The 22739-nt window shown below is 33.3% G+C and overlaps 2 protein-coding genes across 2 annotated transcripts in view; both read left to right on the top strand.

The window, feature by feature from the left end:
- Positions 1-4344: 4344 nt before the first annotated feature.
- On the top strand, positions 4345-6476 carry LOC121128602 (uncharacterized). Its single transcript, XM_040724198.2, has 4 exons — positions 4345-4559; positions 4618-5017; positions 5244-5558; positions 5933-6476. The coding sequence occupies exons 1-4, from the start codon at positions 4352-4354 to the stop codon at positions 6246-6248; spliced, it is 1239 nt and encodes a 412-aa protein (XP_040580132.1). The 5' UTR covers positions 4345-4351; the 3' UTR covers positions 6249-6476.
- Positions 6477-10394: 3918 nt separating this feature from the next.
- LOC121128496 (calcineurin subunit B type 1) overlaps positions 10395-22739 on the top strand; it is a 35404-nt gene continuing 23059 nt past the window's right edge. Inside the window, exon 1 of the mRNA XM_040724082.2 lies at positions 10395-10794. The gene's annotated coding sequence lies outside the window, so the exon portion shown is untranslated. The remainder of the gene's footprint in view (positions 10795-22739) is intronic.

Raw genomic sequence — 22739 nt, forward strand, 5'->3', positions numbered from 1 at the left:
ACCGCGTCGAACGCTTTAGCAAAGTCTATTGCCATTAATGAAATATTATTTTGAGATCCTAAGAAGGTCTGCACCGTTAAGAAAACAATATCCGTATGTTTGTTCTTCAAAAAGCCATATTGAGAGGGGTGGAGAAAATATTTATTAGTACTCTACATTCTATTTGCCAATACATATGAAAATATCTTCTATATACCCTTTTGCACGGTTAATGGGCGGTAATTTTTCAGATATCCAATGTTCTTGCTATCTTTGGAATTAGAACTATCCGTCCATCCGATGCAAATTATGGAAAATATCCTAGGCCCATCACCTTTTTATAAAAAAAGAACAAAAATGGAGTTGAAAGGTCAACGTACTTTTTATAAAATTCAAATGTAAAGCCAGACGGCCCAGGGAATTAATTAAGCTTGGCAATTTTTATGGCATTCTTAATTGATTCACATGCCAAATATTTATCAACTTGGTTTTTATCTTCTTCTCCTATTCATCATCAGGTTCACATCTTAATTCTTCACAAAAAGGGGCAATGCACCTCATGCATCTTCTGCATTTGACTTCTTTCGTACACTCATAACATGAGTATTGTTTGGAGTAAAAATTTTCGATCTCTCTACATATGTACTCAGAGTCATTCGATGCTATGCCATTCTTATTCATTAGAAGATATATATTTTTAACTTTACTTATGATTATTTCTTGTCGCACACACTGCAATCTTGAATGTGATGTCACTTCTGGAAATGAATTCAATATTGTGGAGACACTCACGCATTCTTATAGACCAAATAGATCCCTTCCTTCCGCACATATTTTTGATTTTTTGCATCATTGATTGTACTAGCAGAAATACGCAGAACTACGCCGTATTGTATCTTTGTAAATACGTCATGAATTATGTTTATAATGTTTTCATTTACTTCAAGATCACAGATCACAGAGTATTACATTATGGGGTAAATTTAAAAACATACTGAATCTAATGACGGTATATTTACGACTTAAGTTTTGTAAGGAGTTTACATGTAATGTTAAGAGAGAAATGGTCATGCTTTTTATGTTGCTTAGGGGGTTGTATTGGGGTGTTCGGGGAAGGTTAGGATTCAGATATCGTTCTTTTCGTATTAGATCCAAACCTGCATCTAGACGGCAGTATATTGTTCTTTGATATATTATTAAGATAATTTCTAGTAGTTTCTTTTTTTAGGAATTTCTCCCTTGTTCTCTTCTTTGTTCCAACTCCAATCTTAGTGACAGGAGTCAGGAGCTTTTACCCATTTCTATACTGACCATTCGATTAATTTTCTTCGTTTGTGGCTGATTCCTCTCCCATCTTTATATTTCTTTCTCCACAATTCGTTGCAGATTTGTTAGCGGCGTTGTTTTGATCCTCTAAGGATGTTATTTCCTTGTTGTCCTTTTTCGTTATAGTTCCCTTCTGTTACTTTGGTTGGGCATTTTCTTTTTTGTTTCTTTGCTCGGAACAGCATTTTCTCTCGAATATAAATCGTTTTCGTTTTCATCATAATGGTTTCATTATTTCCCTTTGATGTGTCGATTGTATTCCCTTTTTTTTTTGACTCACCATTCAAACTTTCCTTATCTTTGGTTATTTAATTTTCTGGTTTAATACAGCTTCATATTCCTTAATTTGTAGTCTTCTTTCGCTGGAATTGATACGAGCATGTCCAAACTGAAAGCAATTTAGACATTGGAGCCGTACATCGTACTATCGAAGTCTTCATTTTTACAGCAATATTCATGGACCTTACTGGGTTTTTGAATATTTTTTTGGGGTATTCTCCTTCATATTCTTCCTATCTCGGTGCTTGATAGTAAGCCTCAACATCTTCACCCAAAAACTCCATTTCTGAAGTTATTTCCTCCGGGTAAGGGATCCTTGCCGCATTTGGAATTCTAAACGTTCTTTTCTTCAATCCTGTACTGCCTTCATGAGCTCATAATCTATTACTCTCTTTTCATTCTTTTTTGTTAAAACAGTTGATCTTAAAACAGTTTTCTTTCTTGTCAATTTTTTCTACTGTTTCATGATCATTTTTAACTTCTCCATAGTTCCATAATTTAGAATAAGAAATCATATCTTCGTAATCTAAGCCCAGCTCAATAAGAATTTAAGCTATTATCTCCCTATTTATACTAATGTCATATACTTTTCTTATTCCATTCTTCCCATCTCGAATTTCAACAATTCCTTTATTCATAGGCTCACCCCTTTCTTTCACTCACGTATTAATCCGTCTTTTCCCCCCTTCCTTATAATTCTTTTTCTTAAAAGTATCTTGACCATATGAATAGATAAATACTTTTTTGATCTTTTTCCAACACTTATGGAGTTCCTTGGACCACTATTTAGACAGTAAATCCTTTGTCACTTTAAGCACAAAATTAAAAGGGCCTTCTGGGCCACTGACTTGATTTAAAGCCGCTAAATTAGAATTAATTCTAAGAAGGCTAAAAAATAACGTCTTCTCCCTAGGAGTGTAATAATTGAATCAATTTAAAAGAAAGTTTATAACACATCTAAGTTACTGGCAAGAACATCCTGCATTGCTCCGAGTTATTTGGCGTCTACAAACAGACAAAAATACCTTTGCTTTAATATATATATTCTCATTTTTTTGTCTGTTTTTTAATATGATGAATTGAGCTGACGCTACATACGATAGTTGTCAACACTGAGGTCTACCTGAAGGTTCGTAAGGAGGTAGTGTTCCCATGGATACAGCATATGGCCGGCAAGAGGCTGTGGTTATGGCAGCACGACTCCACCTCCGCCCATAATTCCCCAGCTAGGGCAAGTTCAAAAGGCAAGGCGATTTCATTGAATAAGTGTCTTCTCTATAACCTAATAAATATTAAAAAACAAAGCTGTAGCTTCATTTTTTCGGGGCGGGAGATTTAAACACATTGAATATTTTTCTATAATATAGAGGGAGCGGGGATCAAATTATCGCCTATTTTAAACCTTGATAACTTGAAGACACCATTATCAAATAAAAAACCATTTACCAAATATGAAAGCTATTCTCGTCAGCTGACGATACGTAGTTCAGTTAGCATCATGCCGTCATCATATGAGGAGATAAATAGCTATAAGTGGAACGAGGAGCTTTCGAGGTCCGCTGTAGTCATGGCATTGGTTAATAATGAAATCTCCAATTCAACGATTGCTTCAACCTTAGGAGTGAATTTATGGACTGTTCAGCGTATCCGTCAGAAGCTAGAGGACACCTGGGATGTTGATGCCACCATAAAGAGGGCACCCAAGGAGGAGGGCGCCAACAGGAAGGTCAGTGACACCGACTTAGTCGACAAGGTGAAGAAGATGGTTGAGGATGGCCCTACCAGGTCCATGAAATGGCTGGAGACAGGCCCTGGGTGTGGCAACAGGACTCAGCACCCTTTTTACATAAGTTTTATTCATCCATCTTTTAATTTGGGAATTTTTGTAACAGGTAAAAATGCCTCTGAAGGATGATAATCCCGAATTACTATTACTAGGATTCAGATGACTTAAAGAAAACTGATATCAGTTTTGGATTCTGCGCTCAAAGATAAATTCCTTTTCAGGCTTGAATTCATTTGTACACACTCACCGATTTGTAGGATAAAGATGGAAATATATAATAGGTCGGATCCAGCATTTCATTTAAATAGCCTGGTTTTTGACTGGGATTGTTCGTAACTTACACACACATCACCAATGTGTGTTTTTGTTTTGAGCATGTTTTTGATAATTATATGGAAGGACTTAGTATGCAGACAAAACCAATTCTCAATGATAATCGCTACGAATTAATTATGGTCATTGAGTTATAATTGCACATTTCATCCTATGAAATAAGATGTTGCTAAAAATTATTTGGAAATGTAGTAAAAATATTTAACATCTATATTTTGTAAATACAAAGATATATGTTTGTTATAAAGATTTTATATAAGATAGGAGGAGAATATGGTTGACTGGTTTATAGTTGTAGAGAAATAGAGAAAATGGGTGTGTCAACAAGGAGGATTTATGTTGAGCATTACGGTTATGACCTTTGATTTATATAAAAACGTATGCCCCTCACTTTGTTCCCCATGAAAAGTTCATTTTGTTTTTTTATAAGTTTCAACACTCTGTATCCCTTTAAATGTCACGTTTATTTGAATCCCTTCTGCGAAAATCTAAAGAAAATACCTTTTATTTTTCTTCGTAAAAGCCCTTTTCAAATTTTGTACAAAAGATGTATATATAAATTATTTAAAATTATTTTTCTTATTGTCTTCGATACAGATTTTTGTTTATAAATGCTGAAAAACAGAGATAAAGTTCCATTACCTCATCATGGGTGACTCATCAAAAGTCCTTAGTAAAGACTGGACTGCTCCTCCTAAAAAACTCCCAAATGAAAAAAAGATATGGTTTTTACGAATGCTCAAGAGATTTATCTATGTGTTTCTATTATTCGGACTCACTCTGATCCTTCTTTTACAAAGTGCTCAATGCCTAGCTAAATATTTGGATCATCCGACGTATATGTCATCCACCATAGGTAATTGTCCATTCCCCATTGTTCCTTTTGATCCTCTCCAATTATATTTTATTTTCAGTCGATCAAACAGAGTCAGAGTTCCCTGCATTAACAGTTTGTCCCAACATCAAGGGTTACAAACCAGAGGTTCTAGCTGCTAATGGGTTTGCAGAAGAAGCGGATTATAATGATGCAGTAGATGGACGAAAAATTCGTTGGACATCCAACAATTCGGATGTATCTCCTCTTCAACTCTACGACACAGCTTCTTATACTCTTAATGAACTTGTAGGTCAATTTTACATTCGATATTTCTGTAAAATTGCAGGGATTTTTGGAAAGGAAATACCCGTTCGACAGGATAATCCAAGGATGTTTACTGAGCAGAGACATCGTTCCTATGGGAAATGCTATACCATTTATCCAGGGTATCAACTCAAAGTCAAAGAACGTGCTGTATATTATATGCATTTAAAGTTGTAAGTTTTAATTGAAAATTGATGATCTCTAGCAAATTCAAACATTTGCCAAAGTAGAACGTATATATATTGTATGTAATGTAAAAATTAAATGGTAATATCCTAAAAAGATAATTAACTCATCTTTGCCAAATCTTCTAGCAACTGGCATACAACTATCAACTTTTTTTATCAACAGTTTTACAATTTTCCTCACATCATATTAATCATACATATTCGATTCTAGTAAGGAACCCATTTTGTTTTATCTACACAAAACAGGTCAATTTCTTGACCTCTCTGGACGAATGGCCTACCATGTTAACATTGGAGAGAGAATTGAGACGCAAGTCAACTATCAGGATGCTCGTATGCTCATTAAAACCAAACCAAATGGATTAAAGACATGTAGTAACGATGATTACGACACTTGTATGTACAATGCCATGGCAAGACATATGTATGGCGCTGTGAACTGTGCTGTACCCTTTATACGAAATAATTCTCGAATTTGTGAAACACCCTATCAAACAAATATGACGTTTTGGATGTTTTATAACAGGTATGAATAATTTGGTTTACGAGTATTGGTGTACGTATTTATTAGTGTTGGGTTTCAGTCTGGAAATCCTAGACCGATTTGAGACCGTTATGATTTTTTTTTGACCGAATTAGTTCGGTACAACAAAAAAACTCGGTCTAGATCGGTCCAAAGGAAAAATTCGGCCTACTTCGGTCCCAAAAAAATCGGGTCCGTAATTTGAAACCGAAAAAAAATCGGTCTACAAAGTGAGACTGAAATTTTTTTGGTCCAAATCGGTCTAGAAAAATCACATAAGACCGAACCGAAAGAAAAAATTCGGTGCTGGACCGAGTCTCAACACTAGTAACTATATATTTATAACTTGAAGTATCAAATTTATAATATCTTTTTAGAGTAACAAATCAAATGAAGGACTGTCTGGATCCTTGTTCCTTCCTCATTATCAACGTTGGAGCAAAGAACTATAAGACTATTAATGAATCGTATGGAGAGCTTTTACTCTACTATGCTCCTAAGGTCATGTTGAGCCAGGAGCATTATCTTTACCAAGTTCTATCTCTTTTAGCAGAGATAGGAGGCTATGTGGGACTACTTCTGGGTGTTTCATTTTTCCATGTAACTGGTATTATCAATGAAGTTATTGATAGAAAGATTCATGCCTATGAAGTTGAAGGACGCCTCACGCCCGTTATACCCATCTCCACCTAAATATGTAGTAAAAAGATATAATAATTCGTTAACTAGGCTTTTAAGTACGAATGCTTCTGATGTAATCATTAATATGTACATATGCCCAAGTACATGTTATGTAAAGCTTTATAAGGAAGCCTCCCACTTAAATGCCTTTTGAAATTGAATATTTTTTCTGTCACTGAGTTTAATGCCACTCCTAATGATTTATTTACATTATGAAATATATTTGATAAAGAATAATAAGTTTGGTTTTCCTTCTCAAATGCATTTGCCATTTATTGTTTGTTTACTTCTATGCACTTTTACTTCGTTCAAAACCATGACCAATACTTTTTGTTTATGCTTTGCATGATTTGATCTACTTTTAACATAAAACTCTACTGAGGTTTGATAGGCAAAAACCATGTTTGTGGGAATTTCTTTCATCTGAAGGACTCTACCTTTCATATTTATTTATACATACCTATATGTTGCTTCATCAAGGCTAAAGCCACAAATTACTATGCGTCTGAGTAATTATTATTAAGTTCTAACTAATTCATCATGAGTAATGGTACTCAACAGGCCTTAAATTTATGTTTGTCTTAGCATTAAATGCGAGTGATAAATGCATTAAGGAATTAAGGCTTTATTTTCTTGAAAAAAGTATCTGCAATGCGAAGGGGTAAATCAAATGTTTCAATCAGGAGTTATGTTCATAGACACTCTGATAAAAATTATTACATTAACTCCATATACCCAACTGGTGTGGAGATTGTATCCGAAGGAGTTTTACGTTTTCTATCTAAGAAGAATTGAGTTAATAAATATCCGGGATTCCTATTTGAAAAACGTCCATTCTATCAAAATCGTTGTTTTCTCAAATATGTAATGCATATTTTAACATTCATTGATTAAGTCCGTTCAATGAACTTCCCTTTTTGTCCTGTTATACTCCCTTAATAACTACATAATATTTTTCTTCATGAATTTGATTGTTTCTATCCAAGAAGCAATCTTCTATTTTGATCCAATTTTTTTGTTTATATGTAGATACGATACAAGGAATTTTGTTGAATCTGCAAATTTTGGGTATATGTATGCGCATATTCTCCTGTTCCTATGGTCTATATATACAATATAAAAACCATCTTAATTGTTATCTGACCTACATAGTCCATTAATTGAGAAAAGGGGTGGTTTTTTTAAAAAGAGGATCAATGCATCACTCTCAATCAACGGCTCTGACTTTGTATGAAAATAAATAAACATAAACCCCTGCAAAGAAGTGTTCAAAATGATTAACAGAAAATAAAAAAATAAATACATATAATATTTATCCGTCTGACTCACAATTTTGTCATTTAACAACGACTTTCTCCCCCTTTCTGCTTTAAATATTATATTTATTGCATGACTACCTAAAAACAGGAGCCCTGTTGTAAAACACCTTTCACGTTTTATTTATTTATTACAAATCTGAACGTATTTCATTCGTAATAGACTTGTTTGAACTGAAAAGCTTTCTAAAATCCACAAATATAATTGCACAAAGACATCTTTTTATATCAAAATATAATCTTTTATACAATTACACAAGAAAGCAAAAAAATCTTTTAGATTTCAAATTCAAGTACTTGGCAGGCTGATTACGAGTGCACTATATTTTTTTTATATATAAAATCTAGTTTTTAAGAATTTTTCATTATATATTTTTTTAGTATTTCTACACTTTTTATTGGTTTGAAGCAACTCATATGAAAATAAGCTTTTCCTTTGAAAATTTCTAATGTTAATTTCTATTATGTGTTCCTATTTCATATGAGATCATTCAATTCTGTTAAGTTGCAATTTAATGGTTAAACAACCATCTTACTTTAAGGGCGTTGTTTTAAAAAGAATAAAACATCGGGGTTTGAATTGTTTATATGCGCCAAAGTATTTTATTTGAAGCGTCAATAATTAAAGTTTCATAAAAAAACAAAAAAAAAAACTCGGAATCTAAAAAATATTTGAAAAAGTAAAATTTTGTGATCATCATTTTCTCATAGTTATTCATCACAAATAATTATTTCCTTAGATGAATTTTTAAATGCTGATACAATTATGAGTGACATTTTGATGAGTTTTTCCAGAATAGAAATTGTGTTTGTGTAACAAGTTTGGAGTTTTGGCAAAGTTATCCAAGTCTTGCACAAATAGAAACAACAGACCAATGGATGGCACCAGATACCATTCAGCACTTTCAATACCGCTCTGATTTGAAATTTAACTAGTCATCAAAAGCCATGAGTTAAGCAGCTTATCTCTTTCATGCATGATAAAGATCTATCAGAGATCCACCTCTACTTTTGAACTACTCTCAGGGTTGCACATAGTCTGTTAGTTATGGGGGCTCAAGTACAGAGAAGCTTTTTAATGTTGAAGTTGATCAAGTTGTACCGTAGGTTAACCATGGCTCAGGAGCGTTTCGCAAGTATTCTGGAATTTTTTTTATAAACTTTTGTCTTTTCTTGTTCGTAGGATGTAAGGTGAATACATTCCTAGTTAATTCGTTCACTGTCGTTTCATTATCTGTAAACTTATTCCCTGCAATATTCATCACCTGAAATATCTTTCCCATTTTGAAGAGGAATATTTCTTGATGTCATACGGTTTGGATCATAATTCAAATCTACGTTCAGAAAGATAAAACCAGATTATGATCCTAGGTTGAGGTTTTATTTCAATCTTAAGGAGATAATATCTAGGTATATTTAAATTATCATACTTACTTTCAGAAGTTTTTCCTGTATCAGGTGGTCCAATGAAATCTGAACACTTACTAATTTAATAATTAATAAAGGTTGAGTGATTGAAATTAATTAATGTTTCAATATATTAAAGCATTAGTTACAAAAAAAAAACGAGTCTCTAACTTACGTAATAATCTAGAAAATGACACTTGATCGACGAATTTCTATTTGCACACTCCAAGCAGGTGGGCTTCTCCAAAACCACCGTCTACATAGTCAGGAGGTCTGAAACGTTCGAGAGAAAGAAGACCTCATCCAAAAAGGCCAAACTGGACACGTAGAAGTGAAAGAAAACCGCCGAGGCCAATCCCCTCTGGTCCATTAGGGTCCATGCATGGGATCTCGGGGTCTTACACCAGACTGTCCAGAGAGCTACCAAAAAAGTATGTGGAAAAAGCCCAGTGAGGGGTGGAGAGGCCCCTTGCGACACCAACAATAAAAGAAACCCAATTCCTCCATAGCAGTTTGCGTCATCCAAGCGCTGAAGTCCTCAAACCCATAGTCAGCCAGGACGTCATTACAGAGGAATACATCCTCAGCGGGTGCCAAGTATTCCACCCCCACCTGGAAGCCGTAATTACTGCTAAGTGAGGCTAGATTAATGATGAAGTGAGCTCTGACGCACATTTATTTAAGGAATTAGTTTTGATGAAATTCTATTGTTAATTAATAAATTATGTTTTGTTCATTTTTATAATTCAACGTGTTCAGATTTTAATGGACCACTCCGTACCATACTACTCAAAAACTACTAACTAGATTTTAAAAATATACCATAAAACGTACCTATATATCCCGCTTCAAAAATAAGAATGAAATGCCCAGGGATGAATTTTGTAGGGAATACATTTTCTGGGAAGGAATTGACTAAGAATGTAATTACCGGTCATTATTCGTACACATAAAATCAAGTACATATGTCTCCTCCCAGTTTCTATGGACTACTCACCATGACAAATTCCTTTATTTTTAAGTAATTAAACTGGATCAACATTTTATGTCATTATTTGAAAGACTATTTGAGGACTTATAAGTAAATGTACAAGATCTATGTATGTACATTTTGCATTAGATGCTCCGTTATATTGTTATTGCAAAATAAGCGTATGAAGATGTTCTGATATTCCTCTTAATAACGAGTATGCAGATTTTTATGTGGAAATGTTATATATGTAGCATCGATTAACAAATTATGATCACCATTATTTATGTAATACTATTTAAAATCAATAGAAACTTTCTAATTGAATAAAATTCGATTGCATTAAAATAAACCTTAACAGAAGGATTTCACTACATACATACACATATATTTATTTGCAAAATGAGCTTTCATAATAAAAGGCGAAAAAGAAGCTCCTTCTTCGTTTTGTATATATCTACACACACTCCTTTTTTCAATCCATTTGAAAGCAGTAGACCAAGGGCAAGATACCTAACACGGGTTCTATTTCCACCCTATACACCAAAAGAGAAAAGAAAAGTAGGGGAACTCCATAATTAGTATGTTTTTCTATACGTACAATATTTGAAAAAAAAAAAAAAAAGTGTATATGTATCCCAACAACTACCCAAGTACTACATTAGTTTTCGTGGAAAAGCCCTCCAGGAGAGATAGAAAAAGCAGCGAAATAACGAAGAAGGAAGAGTCTACAGTTTGTGAGTCCATTAGTTCTACATACAAGGAGTGTTCGTTCCCAGAAGCCTTCCTCCTTCTCCTTTGATAGCTAGTTGATCATTTCATAACAACCCACGTTGAGGCAAACATAACGATAACTCCACACGAGGTAGAGTACTGGTACCATTATTTCACATTTTTCACATGGTTTTTATTGATTAAACATAAGTTTTTTCTTTTTTTGCAAAGTTATAAAAATATTTTATGATTAAAAAAAAAAAAAAAATCTCCTCATTGAAATCTATAACAATATATGTAGGTATCATAACATCATAGAAAGCAGGAAGGAAAACACTCCTTTGCTCTGTCTACAACAATATTAAGAAAAAGGTGGATGGATGTCAAATTGATGTTGTGTACATTTGTATTTAGAAGGAAAGAGAGTGAGGAGAGAGGAAAGGATTGAATGTATAATTTGTAGCTTGAATCCTATAGACGTGAAACAGCAATTATTATTAGGCCTTGCAACAACAAAAAAATTTTTTTTTTTTTTGTCAAGTATAAACCAACTTTTATGCCTAAATTAACTCATTTGTAAATAAATTCTTACAAAACTAAAAAAAGTAATATAGGAGTTTAATTTTTGGTAGTGCATTGGGCAAAGTATTATCTCATTGTCCCTTTGGACCCTTCCCTATTACTGATATCGTGTGTCCTTGAGTCCAAAGGGCAATGAGATAATACTTTGCCCAATTTATTTTCTTGGAAAATAGTTGTACATCAATATGTGTAAACTTCTATGAGTTTTGTAAGAATTGATTTACAAATGAGTTAATTTAGGCATAAAAGTTGATTTACACTGGAAAAAAAGTAAATATATGTTTGTTGTTACAAGGCCTAATGATAATTGCTGTTTCACGTCTATAGGATTCAAGCCACGAATTATACATTCAATCCTTTCCTCTCTCCTCACTGTCTTTCCATTGGGCATAGTTATACAGTAAACCCCCACGTATCACGGTTTTTCGAGAATTTTTTTTTTACATTGTATGGGGATTTTTTTTTGTACTACAAAAATTCTTGTTTTACTCAATTTATAGTGTTTTTAATTTATTATCCTAATGTAAAAAACCGCAATATGAGTAGAATATACTTCACTATACTTGTAGTCGGAATAATTCCATACACCGTGATATGATAAATCCGCGGTATTTGAAACCGCCTTATGCGGGACCCCCTGTATTTTCCCAACTACTCCACTAAAAATGGACCTATCATTTTGGGAGAGAGGATACATAAAGGGGAGAAGGTGACGTAGCAATACGTTTTGTTGCTGGAAAATTATTTTGTTTTTAAAAGAGAAGAAAAAGTTTGAAATGTATTTGAATATATATCTTATCAGGAATCGACTTTTTCGCCATACAAAACGTACAGATTAACATTATTATCATTTGACAATTGATAATGGTGATAAAAAAGGCGGAGGAAATACCACCACTTATACAAATGAAGTTAATCATCAATTAAATACACCTTTGAACGTTTACGTGCACGTCATAAAAATACAAAGTAATTCAAAGACCCGCCAGTTTTTTTAAGTAGCAAGGATGGATTTATGCACAAATTAATTTGTTCATAGAAGTATGTACATTGGTGTATATATTCTATAATTTTATACAGCAAAACTCCCGACGTTCAGGGTAATTAGTTTTTAGATTTATGAAACGTTTCAATCGAAACTCTTGTTGTTTTTAGTGGGCAAAGAAAAATGTATTTCTACATATCCTTGGCGACGGTTAAAAGCCTATAAGAGTCGACTATAAAAATATTAGAGTTTGTAAAACATATTAAAATGAGCGTCAAAAATGTTTCAGGAACAATTTTAAAATATAAATAAAATAGACAAAAAAAAAAAAAAAAATAAAGCATAGTAAAAATCCCTTGAGGTCAGCTTCATTTCCCTTGAGAGAGAAAATGCTAAATTAGAACTGATCAAATCTGTTCTGCCTAAAAAACAAAAACAAAAAAAAAACATACTCAAAGTATCTTTGAATCATTTTTAACAAGATTGTTAAAAAGTAAACGTGATAAAAAAACATGCAGTTAAGTTTCTATTTTGCCCTTTCTTGTCGTTTATCTGGGTGGGTCCTAATATGTAGGGCCCATTATGGCTAGAAAATGAAGTAGTATACAAAATAAACAAGGATGAATAATCAAATATTTGTTCAATTATCTATAAAGTAGCTAAATATAATTTTTGTATTTATAGGTCCTATTTATAACAAAATACGATATAAAGCTTTTAAATAATGATTTACAATTCTATATGTTCCTAGCATTTTATCTACTATAAAAAACTAATATTAAAAATCACATATTGTTTTTATTTTGAAAATAAAAATTGTGGAGGTTTAAAGATCATATTATAAAGAGTTTTCTCATATGTAGTTAAATAGCCCAGACGCGTTCACGTGGCATGAAACTCCAAAATGATTACACTGTACCTTGCTTTTATAACAAGTTAGTTTTTAGTAGTTCTTGAAATATTAAAGGGGCCTTTAATATGATAACTCTAATATTTATTAAGGCAGGGTTTCCCAAACTTTACTATGCCAAGGCTCCCTACACTAATACACTTATAGCTACTAAGGCTTTATATAAAACATGTGTAGGCTGAAAGCAGTCCTTAATTCTCCATCTTTCTGTGCCCCCCTCACTAGCCTCCCTGACTTTGAATTAAAAAGCTAAAAATTGAGTCATTTAGACAAACTACTTTTCTAAAAATATGTTTATATTTTAATGTAACAGCAATACTTTTTTATAGGTGTATTTTAAATATTCATTTTTTATAAAATAACTTCAGTTTAATTCTTGTATACATTTTTTAAATGTTCTATTAAATCTACAATAAATATTGGGAATTTACAGCAAATTTGATGATCAAAATAGATATGTAAAGGGGTTTTTCAGGAAGAGCGCTTCAACTTTTTTTAATAAATAGATAAAAACGGTTTATCTTTTCGGTACAAATTATATATATACATATTTATGTATGAAAAATGATTCCTCTAGCGTGGTCAACACGAGCACGTTTACAGAAGTTCAATCGCGGAACCCCATTTCTCATTACTGTTCTAAAATTAATTGACTGATATTGTAGCAATTTTGCGTTCGATATTTTCACTGAGCTCTTTTAACGTCCCTGGCTTATTGGTGTAGACCAATGACTTCACAAACTCCAAAGAAAATAATCTTAAGGAGTTAAATTTCTCAAAATAACGCGCTCACCAAATTTGTGTAGCGTTTGCTGTAGGGCAAATGGTTTTGTTTTCTTGAAATCCCATGTTTTTCAAGTCCTTTCCTTGCAATTGGGGCCAAATACAAAAAACAGTTATCATCATGGTACAATAGTGATTTCCATTTACAGTAACGTGGCAATTGTCATCATCAACGAAAAAATATGTACCAATGATCCCTCCAGCATGAAGTCCACACCAAACAGCATTTTTTTCAAGATGCAATATTTTCTCGTGAAACACTTGTGGATTACTGCCAGACGAATAACACATATTTTCCTTATTAACAAAAGCCATTCACCCAAAAATGAGCTTCATCATTGAAAATACTTTTAAAGTTGCGACAATTGAATGGTTATTTTGATTATAAGTTTGGATAATTTTTAATCGCTGATCAAGTGTATATCCCTCCATGATGAAATGTATACTAATGAAGTTAATAAATGTCAAAGGAAGAAAATAAATATGGCATGGAATTTTTTTTTTGAAAAGTCCCTAATGAAAAAATCTTTTTAATCTTAAAAACATTTTTTAAATGTTCTACTAAATCAACAATAAATAATGGTAATTTAAAGTAAATTGATGATCTCAATAGATATGTATAATTAATATACATTTATTGAGCAAAATTCAATTTTAATGATGATAATAATGGCCTTATAAAAAAATTAAGCTATAAAAACCAAATTGATTATATTAATAGGTTATTTGTACTTAAAAATGAAGGCACCCACTCTTATTTATTTATGTAAATGCTCATTCCTCTAACCCAACTTTAAAAGCAATTTATCATAAATTAATGTTTATATTTTATACACTCATTTTCACTTATTTCTAAGCTTTTTATTTTTTGAAAGAGAAAGGAATGCCAAAAAAAAATAGAAGTCTACAAATATCTACAAAATATGAGGATAATAGCAAATATGAAGAAAAAATCCCAACTTTTATTTAATATATGCAATACAAAACACACAAAAGAACTTTGAATTGATTTTTTATGTTGTATGAAGTCGGAAAAATAATTATGTGTATATTCTTTATGTTTGTATATATGGTATTTGGTGGGTGTTAGACAACCGTTTGCAAAACTATTCATAAACATATGAAGTACAATAATATTATCTACAAAAAAAAGAAAAAGAAAAAAATCGACTTAATCATCAGAGAGGTAGACAAACTACAGCCCGCTAAATACTTTTATGTGACCCCCAATATGTTAAGTTGTAAATCCAAAGCATTTTTGGTATATATATATATATATAAATACACAAAATCGAACATTACAACTTAGAAAATTTTAAAGATGTTCTGGATGAGAACAGCTTATCTGTCATGACGTTTAATTACATCTGCTACCAACAGCTATGACAGGGGGTGGTAGGGGATAAACAAGGAGATAGGCAGGAATTACTTGTAGTCAGTGGCGCTGGAACCATAGGGACTAAGGGGCCTTCCCCTACTGTTGAAGAATGTTCAGAAGTATTTAATTTTTTTAAATATTTACAATTTTAAACGTTTATACTTTGGGAAATTAAAAAAACTAATAAATGAAAGTCAAATCTGGTATTTCTGGTATCTGGTATTTACCAAGTGTCCATTAAAATTTGAACATTTTGAATTTTAAAAAACAATAAGGTATAATTCATTAATGAACTATAGAATTTCAACAAAATTAATATTCTATATAGGCATTTGCCCGAGCTCTCTTAATGATTAATGTAGCCCCCTTAGCGACAATGATGGCTTCCAGGGGGCGGCAGAACGCTTGGCACCCGTTGAAGAACTCTGTCATGACGTCTCAGTGCTGGATGACAATGACTTTGAGGACCTTTGTGTTTGAATACCACTGTAGGCCTTCCCTCAAAATGGCTAGTCGTGGGGATTTGCATCAGGGCAGTAAGGGCCAAAAGTGTCAAAAAAGAGTTCAAAAGAACTCAGAGTACTAATTTAAAAGAGTTTTACAACGGAAGTGATTTTTTTTTCTTCATTGCTGTTGTTAAAAGTGACCTCTTTACCCTCACAATGCTATTTCCAGACATTTTTTAAAGTATCTCTCTGGACAGTCTGATGTCAAACCCTGAGATTTTTTGCATGGGTCCTCATGGACTTGAGGGAATAGGCTGTTTTCTTTAACTCCTCCATTTCCAATTTGGCCATTTTGACATAACTCTTCTTCCTCTCCAACGTTTCAAAGTTACCGAAAGTGTGGACGGTGGTCCCGTAGACGCCGAACTACTTGAAATGCACGAATGGAAATTCGTTCGTCATGTCCGAGTGTCATTTTCTCGACTTGTACATAAACTAAAGAGCTCTAGTAGTTGGTTTTGTTTTCTAACTAATTAGTTATGCTTTAATACTTCAAAATTATATGTATATATATATATAAAATCTAACACCTCTCCTTCAAAGAAATATCCTTGTCATGACCCTGTTCCTCCCCAAAAAACCTGCAAACCCACTTGATGACGTATTCAGGCAATGAATTTTTGCAATCACATTCCTGTGCCGCTGCCTTGAGTCCAATTAGGACTTACTCTCATAACTCTACAGTAGTCTTCATTGGTTCTTTCCATCTTTCTTGAGCACACACACTCGTGGTTAGTTTATAACTAGATGTTATCGCATAAAGAATAATTTTTTTTATCTATATAAAATAAAAAATACTAAACAGCATTTAGATTGACAACTACAAAAAACTCACGAGCTAAAAAATGTAAAAAAGTAGAGTTGTAAATACAACTCTACTAATAAGCTTTTGTGTCGAGTTATAAATGTACTTTTGGTAATTTTTTTTTTTACATTTAAATACCTTTATAGTGTACAATATACTATTTCATAACATAAATCATTTTTAAAAAATCATGAGAGAAAATCATTTTCTTGTTTATTATTAGTGATGTAAATCATGTGTGTTTTAGCTCGCCCGATTCTATGGAATTGGTAATGTGAAGAATGAAGTTTCTTTTCCTCAGCTGTTGTCATTATTATTTTTACTAATATTTTTAGTAATTTTTACTTTTACAACTTTTTATTTGGATAAACATATTTTTCAAAGCGATTCCTTCAAACATTATAAGAATATGGTAGAATACTGTGGCTTTCCAGAGCGAAATACAAAAAAAAAGTTTTGATCTATGATTAAAATTCCACATTGAGCTAAAACTCAAATTCGTTCAGAAAAAATTAGTATTTTAGAAAGAAACAAAAACTATGCTCTACACCAAATTACAAATCGTCATATCTGCTTAACCTATGATTCTATTTTTCTAAAAATATTCCAGGAAAGTACAAATATGTAGAAGAAATTATATTTATCTACTTTTTATTAATCCTTACACCTTATAATATGACCTTTGATCTTTAATTTGATATAGTGTATATTTACATAAGCTTTGGTCGGATCCAAGTCTTATTTCTTCATAATATAAAAGAGGTCAATTAAAAATGTACTATCAGAATTAGTAAGAGGGTCAATATTCGCAATAACAATGCCTTTGTCATTGATTAATTATGAATGTTATTTTTAATTACACATAATAAAAGTGCTTGTGATTGTGCAATCAATCATTTTCTTATCACTTAAGCCCAAGGGTTCAATCTTGAATTATAAAACAACCTATATATATTTGCGTGTGTCCATATGATTTTTATTTATATAATTGAAAGGATCACAAAGTTATCATACGTTATGTACTTCTTTGAATACAGGCAAGCATATTTATAATACAAATAGGTAGGCTATCTATACTGATTAATGTACATACCCAGGTAGGTTCTGTAACAAATTAACTACAAAATGTTGACTTAAGTGAGCACTCGGAAGAGCGCAAACCATTGCATGGGGTAAATTTTGATAAATTGGATTTTTTGTTATACCGGACCAACAGTTATTATTTTCACCTTTTAAGACACAAAGTATATAAGTCCATGACAGGATCCTGGGTGTTTATTAACTATTAATTGAAACCTAAAAACATGTTTTAGTCAATGTTTCCGCCCTCAGAATTGATAATGAGCTCCAAGCGGTAGCAGAAGCTGTTGCTTACTCTGTTTATATACTTGACGCTTATGGAGACCCAGATCTTGTTGACAGAGGTCTTCAGGGCGCGGACACTGTGTTGGTGTCTCCTGCAGGACTTGAACTACACGTGCGCCTAGATGGAATAGTCTAGGAGGTTGAAGTCTGAGCTCTGCGATGGCCACAATTACTTTGCCTAGAAATGCATGCTGGCCTGGAGCCACTTTAGCATTTTCTTTTCGGTGTGGGAAGGTGCCCCTTCTTTTTGGAACACCCAGGGAGAATGACTAACGTTGGGTTTGATCCATTAGATAACTTGGTTGTCAAGAATTTTGACGTACTATTCAGCCTGTGTGCTAAAAGGAACCACACCGGATTCATGGTCCTTCCGTTGGATGAAATGAGGCCTAACATAATCACTGAAGCAGCATGTTTCGTGGTGGAGATATATAGGTGATCCTCTGCTATATCCCCAAATGACACTACTCGATCATTCTACCGGTTGAAGACAGAATCAATAGTAAATGTCTTCTCATCAGAAAATATTACAATGAGTCCACAGGTTCCCTGTTTCCTCCTGCCTTTTTTTAGAGCCTGAGAGCCTGTTGATGGCGGCTGGTTCATCTACCTGGCCATGTCACCAATTTAGGAATTCGGCAGTGTTCTTCACTGGTGAACTTCAGGCGGTTGACGGACATAGGGGGTTTTCGCCCTGCTCCTTGAGAATGCCTGTGGTCCCTCCCAACCTTCAACCGCATGGAAACAATGTAAATCGTATTTTTGATAGCCTCGTCTGCTCCAAGATGACCTTCCAGTACAATCTCGTGGTTAGGAGGGCTGCAATCTCTATCCACTTCTCGTTCAGTGTGCTCATGGTCGTGACTAGGGCATTGTTTTTCTTAGCAATTGACACCTAATTATGTGTTCTACAACATTGCTCATTGGAAGATTATTAAAAAAAACAACACTTTTAACATCTCAAAATTTGCGTAATAGAGATGAGTAAATAATAATGGGTGACCCAGTATATATGTGGTCGATCAACACAAAAGCAAGCTAAAATTACTTTTCTTAAAATTGAGTTTGGATCACATTTGTATTCTTCGACGAACTATGGTCCATTTCTATGCACAAGTTATTCTTATTATCCCTTTATCAAAGCCACAAATATCACTTCAAATTCATCCTCACAATACAATAATGAGAAAAGGACATCTTTTATATGAAAAACCATATCTCCAATCAAATAAAGGTTCGAAAGGATACCAAAAAATCTTGGCTCTCTTAGTTCACCCCATAAATTTGACAACAAAGGCTATAATTGATTCAAATATCCATATGGAACATTGAGCTGTATGTATACTATATGAAGTAAAAAAAATAGTTATCGCCTTTTCTTGATTTTGTTGAAGAATGTTTTTATGCCGACGCACAACATATGTAGAATTAGACATTTCAAATGCCTGAAATCAACAAGGAAAACACACGATAATAAGAAAAAACAGCAGTTACCAATAAATTATAGAGTAACTTTTCATACCATTGTGTCTCACTGTACTGCTCTGTGTTATAATTATGTATTTCTTTACGATTGTAGGTAATATTTAATAAAAGTTATTTCCAGAACTTTCTCATAATAATAGGTATTCATTTGGACTACCCTGTAATATATTTTTGCAGACTCTAACTAACCTGCAATTCATGTTCCTTATCTTTCTGGTCAATATGCCAATGAAAGGAACAAATACTTGGTTTTCCTTTCCTTTCCTTTTGACCAACTAAAGGCTATTTTTCTAATTTTTTTAATAGTAGAATGTTCATGGAATGAAAGAGGGAATTAAACTAAGAGACGCGTGTAATTCGTGTCTTTAGAATTAAAATAACTTTATTAATTAGTTTATTATTATTTCAATAACATCAAATAAAAAGATCAGCCCAAAAAATGTTTACTCCTTAACACATTCATCTTACGATTGTATTAATTCAATTCCTTCTATCATTTTATAAATCTTCTATTTTAAAAAATCGGGGAAAGAGAATAAAACAGAAGAGTAGTGTATACCATAAAACATATGTTATATAAAGGGCGTAACAATGAAATCACGCATTTTAGATTTCCAGATTTTTCCAGCATAGATGATGACAAAATTGCGCAATGGTTTTTCTGTTGTAAAATTACAGGGTAGTCCAGATAAATTGAGAAAATATTTAAAGGCTTATAAAGAACACTCTGGATGGGCCACCTCGTGTGGATCCAGCTGTACACATGTGCAGGTAATGATGGACTTCTTCTGGGTCTCCACAGAGGAATGATACTTGGTACAGAGATAGAACTCGCATGGGTTCAGAACCAGGCTGTTTGCAAGCCAACAATCCGGGTGTCCAAAAGTGAGGAAATTTTGTGGCCAAGACATCCTGCGCTTTTTTGGCATTGTAGGCCGGTGTAGTGTCTTGTTAAAAGGTGCAATTTCTTCTTTGGCCTACTCCATCCGTCCAGGGAATATAAATTAAAAGTACCAAAAAGAAGCGGTACAATAGAAATGCTGGATCTGCACAAGGTCGCCGGCTATGAATAATGGATTTTTATTAATTGTAGCATTCAAACAATGTAAAAAATGTTGGTTCTATTTCATCCTGTTCGTTTTTTTAAAACCCTTTAAAGATTTACCCAATTTATGAGTAACACCCTGTACATAGAAACATTTTACTTAGTAGCCAAAATACCATCAGGGAGTTGACAACAAAATATTTTCAGACGGCGAACGCAGGTGCGCTGTTATGATATTTTTGGTGAACAATACTTAGGTATCAAAGATGACAGGAGAAGGGTTGTAGAGGTGAGGAAGGCCCTGTTGGAGACCAATGAATCAGGATTGTTTTCAGGATCACTGCTATAAATGGGTGTCCAATCATAATGACCTACTAAATGAACGATCTGAATCCAATGGCCTATTAGGTCTAGAGCTACCTTGAGTCAAAAATCAGCAGGGGTCATCATCACACGACCAAAAATTCCCTGATCGACTCTATCGTCGATAAATCCAATAATTTAGATTGACATCATGTTGAAAGGGCTTGTACGCGGTTCCAGACTTAATTGAGGCTGTTATTGAGTGAGATAAATGTATTTGGCATGATTGTATCCGTTGTTCAATTTTGGTTTTATAATCAGTCTTAAAAATTGATGCTTTTATGTTCATTTAAGGCAGAAAGCTCAAAAGCACCGAATTTTGTTGTTATACTTCGTATAATGTATATATATTTCTACATACAATATACGAAATCTAATTTTTACAGTGCACAAAAACTAAACATTTTGAAAAAAAACAACTCTAAACTTTATGAACTGATTTGAAAAAATATATTTCCAAACATTCTTGGAAAATCCCAGAGGCTGCATCCATTAGAAGGGATCACAGCCTCAATACGGTGCTTGAAGCGTGTACAGGCTTTGATAATTTTTATCATGATAGTTGGCCCAGACCTTGGAGATGATAGACTTCAGGTCATTTACAGTTCGCTGTGAGATTGCATTTGGGATGCCTTCGATGGCACCCACCAAAAGTAATCAAAGGGGTTCAAGCTGGGGGAGGACCAAGGCCACTTGTCCGAACATCAGCAAAGTTTTGACTGCAAAGCTCCATTTCCTGGAGCTCTGGACGGCCCTTTACAAACTTTTTTGCCATGCTGGATATTGATGAAGGTCCTCACATTGACTCAAACGATGAAAGGGATGTCTTTTCGGACTGTATATGCGTCAAGCATGTCAGATACACGAAGCCTTTTTGCCTCCTCTTCAGTCAATTGACTGCCGATTAAAACAAAAAATGCATCTACACAAAGGTTTATTTCTTTAAAATGGGATTTAATCGAACGGAAAATGTTATTTCCGCACCTTGTAGTTCCCATAAAATGAATTTGCAATAAGACATAATTTACTCGATAATGTGTTTGTACATCATATTCACATAAAGGAATATCATGGCCATTTTATTAATTTATGGTCTCCAATCATGCATTTCACACTTTCGAAAGAAGGGAAATGATATTACGTTTGTGCGAAGAGCAAAGGGATTAAAGCCTTTCTGACTCCCTTCCTCTATGTAATATTTTGTAAGTTGTCTAATACACATACATATAATTATGACTTAAGTAGTATTAGCAATGGTATGATTGTAAGTATGCTTTGCTACAGCGACGACAACAACAATATACTCCTATATGATTTTCAAGTATACCTATATACTTTTTGGAAAATTACGTCACTAATTTGTTGGAGAAAAATTTCAAGAGTCCATTCCTTTTCAGAAAAAATTAAACTTTTTCCGACAAATTTCAAAGATCTACTGATGTTATTTTTTTTTCCTGCCTTTTATTAGGATACATTCTTTATGCAATTTAAAAATTATTCAAAAATATTAAAAACTAAAACAGGGAAATCATATCACATATATCATAATAAAACATCTCAGATCGAAAGTTAAAAGGGACTTTCAATTAAAATATCATATGAAATGCAATTTAAAGTACTCGAGTACAAAGTTAAAATAGTAATTATTCCATTTAAATCATTGTCTATTATAGTCCTTAGCTTATATAAAATATACTGTGCCTTGGTGATCATAGCGTTAATTTTAGCGTTTTTACTGGTTGTCAGAAAGTCAATCCTTCCAAGTTTCTTACCCTGTCGCTCTTCAACGATTTGTATAATACCCATGTAGGTCAAATGTAGTTGGACGCATTCCCACATGATGTGATTTGTTGTTTAAGGCATTTCTTCGCAGAAAAAGCATGAATTTC

The sequence above is a fragment of the Lepeophtheirus salmonis genome, chromosome 13, assembly GCF_016086655.4.
Source record: "Lepeophtheirus salmonis chromosome 13, UVic_Lsal_1.4, whole genome shotgun sequence".
In the NCBI taxonomy this organism is placed as follows: domain Eukaryota; kingdom Metazoa; phylum Arthropoda; class Copepoda; order Siphonostomatoida; family Caligidae; genus Lepeophtheirus; species Lepeophtheirus salmonis.

Excerpts from the sequence above, each read along its gene's own strand:
- LOC121128602 (XM_040724198.2), top strand. The coding sequence starts at position 4,352 with ATGGGTGACTCATCAAAAGTCCTTAGTAAAGACTGGACTGCTCCTCCT. Across the intron at positions 5,018-5,243 it reads TATTATATGCATTTAAAGTT|TAAGGAACCCATTTTGTTTT; the intron begins GTAAGTTTTAAT and ends ATTCGATTCTAG. Across the intron at positions 5,559-5,932 it reads TTTTGGATGTTTTATAACAG|AGTAACAAATCAAATGAAGG; the intron begins GTATGAATAATT and ends ATATCTTTTTAG.